This window comes from Meriones unguiculatus, chromosome 11, assembly GCF_030254825.1.
Source record: "Meriones unguiculatus strain TT.TT164.6M chromosome 11, Bangor_MerUng_6.1, whole genome shotgun sequence".
NCBI classification, from domain to species: domain Eukaryota; kingdom Metazoa; phylum Chordata; class Mammalia; order Rodentia; family Muridae; genus Meriones; species Meriones unguiculatus.
Window position 1 is genome coordinate 39,789,863 of NC_083359.1, and position 7,204 is coordinate 39,797,066.

At 52.2% G+C, this 7,204-nt stretch overlaps 1 protein-coding gene across 2 annotated transcripts in view; it reads right to left on the reverse strand.

Annotated features, from left to right (window-relative positions):
- Ift140 (intraflagellar transport 140) overlaps window positions 1-7,204 on the reverse strand; it is an 88,082-nt gene that overhangs the window by 8,873 nt on the left and 72,005 nt on the right. For both annotated transcript variants that reach the window (XM_021637145.2, XM_021637146.2), the window contains 5 exons: window positions 3,563-3,740; window positions 2,520-2,710; window positions 1,971-2,066; window positions 1,620-1,752; window positions 1,148-1,291 (listed from right to left, as the gene is read on the reverse strand). In XM_021637145.2, coding sequence (XP_021492820.1) covers window positions 1,148-1,291; window positions 1,620-1,752; window positions 1,971-2,066; window positions 2,520-2,710; window positions 3,563-3,740 — 742 coding nt within the window. The remainder of the gene's footprint in view (window positions 1-1,147; window positions 1,292-1,619; window positions 1,753-1,970; window positions 2,067-2,519; window positions 2,711-3,562; window positions 3,741-7,204) is intronic.

Here is a 7,204-nt window from a genome sequence, read left to right on the forward strand (position 1 = left end):
GGCATCCCCAAACCCACTTAGATCTGTGAATGTGGCTGTGTGGGGTCCTTCAGTTTGGTATTGATCTGTGCCAGACAGGGTTTCTCTGTGTAGCCCTGGCTGCCCTGGACTCACTCTGTAGTATAGGCTGGCCTCAAACTCACGGAGATCTGCCTGCCTCTGCCTCCCCAAATGCTGGGATTACAGGCATGTGCCACCGCTCCCAGCTTGCCAGTTCATTTTTCACTTGCACCAGGCCTTACTACGCCAGTCTGTGTGCTAGGGCTTTCTGATGCTTCTTTTGTTCTATTTCACAGAGTGCTGCAAGAAGGGTAACTCCAGAAACAAAACTGGTTCAGGGGCACTAGATATGAGTAACGGTGTCTGGGGAAGCAGGGAATGGAGGAGGGCAACAAGAGCCAGGAGTGAGTGTGGAGACCAGCAGTGGGTGTGCATGTCCACAACGCAGGCTCTCAACCTTTGTATGTGAACTAGTCTTAATAAAACTTTAAAAACAGCAATGGTGTGGGGAGAGAAGGAGCCCTGTGTGAATATGTGCCACCAATACTGGGCATGGCCATCACTGGGAACCCAATGCCTCAGACCCACAGAAATGGCAAGCTGGGTCAGGTCAAGGGAGTAGGCAAAGCCTTTCCCTGGTCTGTGTACTGATGTTGACAGTGTGGTTAGAAAGTGTTGGTTGCCGTCAAGGGGTGGTGGCACACACCTTTAGTCCCAGCACTTGGGAGGCAGAGGCAGACACATCTCTGTGAGTTCGAGGCCAGCCTGGTCTACAGAGCGAGTTCCAGGACAGCCAGGGCTACACAGAAAAACCATGTCTCAACCCCTTCCTCCCCGCCAAGATAAAGTATTGGTTTCCGCTTCCTGGCCCCACCCCCAGATGTTTACAGCCTGAGGCTGCTTACCTACACAGACCTCTTAACAAGTCCAGCTAACCCCAACTCCTCGTGCTGTGCATAACAAACACACTGAGTTTCTGGGTTGCTAGTAGGTGCTCTCCATTAGAGAGCACAGCTCACCCAGACCCAGCTTTGTCTCTGTCATTTCTTCGCTTTGTTGTCGCCCCAGTCAGGTTTCCAGGACCAGTTGGCGCAGGGTGTGGCACGACAGAGCATCATTTACCTAGTGCCCAGGTGGAAGCACGTACCTTGCACAGACGGATGGCATTGTTGAAAGCCTGTGCCCGCGTATAGAAGTGCACTGCCTGTTTTACCTCATCCTGGCTCTCGTACTGCCGGGCAAGGTGGTAGGAGGCAGCCCAGTCTCCAGTCTCGTTGGCTATTTCAGCCGCCTAGAAGGACCCAGAACACTGAGGTCTTACCGCTACCCTGCAGCCTCACTCCACCCAAACAGGCCCACTCCCACAGGATGCGCTAACACAGTTTAAAAATATTTTATTTTTGTGCGTATGTGTTTGAGAATATGAATGCAGTGCCTATGGAGGCCAGAAGGAGGCACCATATCCCCTGGACTGGAGTTCACCGGTGGTTTTGAATTGCCCCACATGGGTGCTGGGAACTCAACTCTGGTCCTCCACAAAAGCACTCTTAACTGCTTTTCTTTTTAAAATTAAAACTGTAGCATGCCAGGCAAGTGCTCTATCTCCCACCTGCTCTCACCTTCTGAATGTTGCCCTGGAAGCAATGGATGCGGACCAGGGAGAAGTAGTCCTGTGCCAGCTCGTAGTAGCGCAATGCCGTGTCCATCTCTGCCTGGCTCTCGAGGTACTGGGCCCACCACCTCCATAGGGTCCTGTGTGATAACCCTTGAAGCTCAGGGTCTCACTCCCACTGCAGCTGACACCCTGCACCACCACAGCCCACAGGAGATGCATGGCCTGGAGTCTTTCTCTTCCAGGACCAGTACTTGGACCAGGTGGATGTTTCCCACTCTGATGTGGAACAACCCCCGCACCTCCCGCCAGACCTCATGGTGAGGCTGCACAACAGGGATGTGTCTGGGATACTTACTTGTCCTTCATCCTGTTGATGTAGAGCTCCAGTGACTGCAGGTCTTCTGAGAGCATCCTGGGTACCTCAAAACGGTGGGTGTCTGACTTCTCATAGCTGTGGAGGAAGGAGCTGTTCTATTTTGCTTCATGATCAGGGGCTACAGCATAGAGTGCCAGTAGCAGCCTGAGAGCACTACCTCTGGCCTGAGCCCTGGGGTCTGTACACTGCTGTATGTTTTGTGTTATATGGGCCACAGTGTTAGCCACGCCTCAGAGATCATGGACATGACTGTGGGCACAGCTCACCCCAGCTTTGGAATGGGGTTCCCTGTGGTTGTGTCCCTGGGGCACATTTTTCCCTGGGGTCCCCAAGCCTGGTATGTACCACACTGACTGACACACAGAGGGCCAAACATTCCACCCCACTACCACAGCACCCAGACTCCTGAGCGGTGCCTGTGGAGGACCACATGGGCGGTCCTGAGGCAGATCTTCCTTTGAGCACTGCCAGGGCCACCTAACTAAGGCAGCAACAGCCAGGATCCATCCCTGCCCAAGTCCCACTCACTAACTGAGGGCCATCCCACAGTCAGCGCTGGCCTCTAGGTGCTTGGCATAGTTGTAGTAGGTGGTGCGCAGGTGGACTCGGTCGTGCAGCTCTGCCACCTCCACAGCCTTCTGCCACTGATCCGAGGCCTGGTAGAACTTGTTCAGGAGGTCGTAGCGCTTGCACTTCTTGTAGAGTTGTTCAGCCTCCTCCTGGGGATGAAGAGAGATGACTCATCAGTCACAGTGCGGGTGTTTTAGAAAAGACCGTTCTAGAAGGATGATGGTCACAAGGTGCTGATAGTGGGTGAAGTTCATGTCTTAGAATAGTTCGATAGCCACCCCCACAAGCTCATGACAAAGATGCACAGCATGCTTTGGGAACACACACTTGAGACACACATGGACACCATGTGTAGTCAAGAAAGGCAACACAGCCAAGTGACATTCCAGTTGCCTGTTAGAGACCTGTACATTGCCAAGGGAATGTCCAACCTTGCTATAGCCCCACTGGCCTTGTTGAGTCCTGCGGAAATCCTGTGCTCCCCTATGAATAAGGAAGCCCTCTGGGATGCTCCTGCCATGCAGCATATGTGTGGGTAGAATGCCTGTCCACACAACTCCCTGCTCAGAGATCTGTCCCTTGTACCCACCTGCACACTGAATCAAGGCTGCAGCCTCTGACCATGGGAAACATGTCAGCCATCTTTCCTCTGGGAAAGCAAGTATGCAGTGATCTGAGACTGAAAGAGGGAGGAGGTAGCCCAGCAGAGACCAGACAGATTAGGAAACTGACCAATGGTTTAGGCTATTTTGAGGGACTTCTGGATTGTAGCTAGATGGCTAGTTGACAGGAACGCCCTCTGTCTCCCTTTTGCCTGTCCATTTGCCAGCCTCCCTGCCCCATCTCCTTGGCCCTATTACTAGACTCTAGCTGAGGAGGGTTCTCTACTTAGCAACCTCTGCTCTTTTCCCTGCAGGCTCAACTTGGCAATGCAGCAGGAGTGGACACCTTCTTCTCTGCTGCCGGGTGATGTCTGTTGGTCTGAGGGTGGGATTACTCACCAGCATGCCCAGCTGTATGGCCAGCATGGCCACTCTGGCTTCCAGTTCTGGCTCCCGCTCAGCTTCCCGCAAAGCTCGGGCCCCACGCGCATGGCCCATGTTTCCTAGGCACACCTTGGCGACATCCAGCCTTTGAGTCTTCACACACATGCGTGCCATGTTCTCCCAGACAGTCTCACTGTGGACAGAGAATAGGAGGGCTTTCAGCATCAACCCAGAGCGTAGGGTGCCCACTAGTCCCTTTTCGGCATCTGACAGAGCAGGGAGCCCTGTGTGGAACTTTATATGGCCTTCACAGTCAGACTGAAGACTAGGCACCACATGCCCATCACTCAAGAGGACGGAGGGAGACAGAGGTATCCTGAGTCCCCACCCCACCACCGGCATGTCTTACATAGTGTTCCTGATCCTGAAGGCCTGTGGGGGTGACAAAGGGGACAGATGGTTTTCTGTAACTACCCTTGTGTTACTCTGTCTACTCAGCAGACAATGCTTTTCCTATTTGTGAGCACACATCAAGTCAGGACAAAGACAGAACCTCTTGCTTACAACTGAGCAGGGGACTCCATGGAGTTTTCCTAAACTATTCCCAGTTGTTAGGGACCCTACAGGAAGAAAGGGCCAAGACAACCTTACCTCACCTCTCCCAAACAGTCAGAAGTTAGTGTTTGGGAAGGTGGGATGGAGGGAGTCTACAAACCTAACTGAATCTAGGGGCCTGGAGCAGTGTGGCTGGACAGTGGACCCTTCCTTGTCCCTCATTTTGAGGTATTCCACTGTGAGCCTGGATCTCCCAGAGAGCACCTGCCTCAGACACAGAAGCCTTTTGTAAACACACAGCTTGGAACAAATTCTAAATAGAGGATGAAAAAGGAAACCATTTTACTCAGCTCACAGTGCCCCTCTGCTTAAGCTAACTCGGAGCAGGTTTTTCTTATTCTAAGACCACAGCGGTGTTAGCACTCGCAGGCATGCACACACACCTGCACTTAGTCAACTTCTCTTGCCCCTCCCAACACAGACACACAGACACACACTCAGACACACACACACACAGACATGAACAGCCGTGAGGCCTCAGTATGTGCTGACAAGAGCAGCCATATAGAGGCATTTACTTCGGCCCTCCCATCACATTCCAGTAGCTCCTCCCCCCTCCCCAGATAAAGCCTGGCCACATCGGCAGCCTCCTTCCAGGAAACGGGGCAGGTCTGTCCTTTCCCATCCACACAGATGTGGCAGAACTAAGGAGCTTGGAGGGCCGCTGCCCACACAAGGCTGGCTGCTGTTCTGGTGAGTGGGGCCTGTAGTACAACTGTCCTCAACATTTTCCTAATGACCTGCCCAGAAAGAAGGAAGGAAGAGGGTTCTCCATCTGTTGGGCCAAGTTGTTCCATGGGCACCTAGATGTTGCCTGGTTTGAACAGAAGTGGAGGGAAAGCACCAAGCAGTTCAGCTCAGGCACTGGCTGGAGGGGGTGGGGCCACTAGTGTGTAGGTGTCTGCGGCTGAAATTTGACCCATCGAGGTGTCCTTTCCTTCAAGCCAGCATGTTCTGTCCACAGGTTATTTTGACCATGTCTGAGTCTTGCTAGAACTCTGACTTCATAGATAACTGTATCAGGTAACCGGAGGGCAAGGATGTATACATTTTAGCCGTGACACACCTGCTGGCTACCGCTTGTAGGGGCTCAGGCCTGACTGCAGTTACATGATGGGAACATGGAGTCAAGGTGCTGTGCTAGGAGAGAGGAGAGCATGTATGCCTAAATCACAGCCCAAACCCAGCAAGCTCCTCACTCTCCTCCCCCACTGGAGGCTCCTCAGCCTCATCCTTCCACAGCCTCTCTTGGGGCTTCTCGTACTCTGGTCTGCAATTTCCAGGACATATAAGAGCTGTAACAAAGAAGCTTAGGACCTCGAAGAGGGGCCAGTCATGGGTAACACATTGTTGAATTACCTTTCCAACATGTGGACTCACTGTCCTCACTGGCTTTGGAATTCAAATGACTCATGGTGGCTGTGAGGCAGCTATGTGGCAACAACCTGCTCAGTGCCACACGACCCCAGCCAGGGCAGCATCCCACAGGGACTGCTATGAACAGATAACACGTCAGTGTTAGAGGCTGATATCGGGGCCTCAAGCTGTAAGGCCTACTCTTTAAATGTAAACTCCCCACAGGGAGCTCTGGGCCTCACATCTGATCCTATGGGATACCAACCAATGCCATGGTCTCTTGCTGGTCCTAGAAATGTCATCCAGTGGTAAATCTGAAATCCCGAAGGAAATGCTTGGCTCTCCCAGCACAGCTCCAGTGAGCTATGCAGAACTTTCAGAACAGACAGGGCCTGCCAGTGCCCTCCTCACTGTGTGAGGCATGGGCAGCTATGTCTACAGCAAGTTGGTAGTTATATATGAGATCCTTAAAAAAAAAAAAAAAAAAAAAAAAATCCTGAGCTGCTGCTGGTGGTGGCAGTGCACACCTTTAATCCTAGCACTCGGGCAGGTGGATCTCGGTGAGTTTCAGGCCAGCGTGGTCTACAGAGGGAGTTCTAGGACAGCCAGGCTGTTACACAGAGAAACTGTCTCAAACAAAAAAGCAAAAGAAAAAACCCTGTTCCTAGTTTATGTGCTTACATTCTTAAAAATGTTTACAAAGCCATACACAGTGATATACTCCTTCGAACCCAGTACTCAGGAGGCAGAGGCAGGTGAATTTCTATGAGTTTGAGGCCAGCCTGGTCTACACAGTGAGTTTCAGGACAGTCAAGGTTATAAAAATGAACCCAACAGCTGGGTGTGTGGTGGCTCACACCTGTAATCACAACACTAGGGGAAGCCTAGGCAGGCAGATTGCAGTGAGCTCGAGGAGAGCCTGGTCTACAAAGCGAGTCCAGGACAGCCAAGGCTACACAGAGAAACCCTGTCTGAAAAACAAACAAAGATGAAAAAGAAACCAAAACAATAGTTTGCCCTCACTGCCTCCAAAGGCCTGTGTTTGGGGCTAGATGGGGGGGGGGCATGGCCTTTTGGCTGCCTCTACTTCCCTGGATAGCCCCTCTTCTTCTGCATTGTCTAGAAAGCAATGTTTGAATCTGGATCCAGTGTTGGGAAAATAATCTAAATGAGTGTAGTCACTGGCCTACAGACAAAGCTGGCTGGTGTATGCCATGGATTTTCTTTTCACAATGGGAGGGCATACTTGAGGCTAGTGTCTGGCCCTTTTTGCTGACTGGGAGACCACAGCTGGAGACTGGTATTGGTGTTGCTGGGCCTGTATGTGACATACATCTCATCACATCACTGAAATGCCCTCTGTTTAGGCCGCTGCCTGAGAATGAACCAAGCAGGGACTCTGAAGAGCTTGTGCTGAAGGCACAGCCCCAGCCAGGCAGGGAGATTCTGGGAGGAGGCCCCTTTAAGGCTGAACTTGCTGGGCTGAGGTTGCTGTGTACCACACATGGGGAGGGCCAGGCCGCAGCTTCTGCAAGAATCTGGGCAAAAGAAATGGCCAGGAGCCTTCTCTATAAATGCACACTGTACTCTGTGGCTGCGCCCGGCCCAGGACCATCTCAACTCCCACGAGATTCCTGAAATTCTCTGCACACAACTCTGACAACTTCACTCTCCAAGGACTGGACT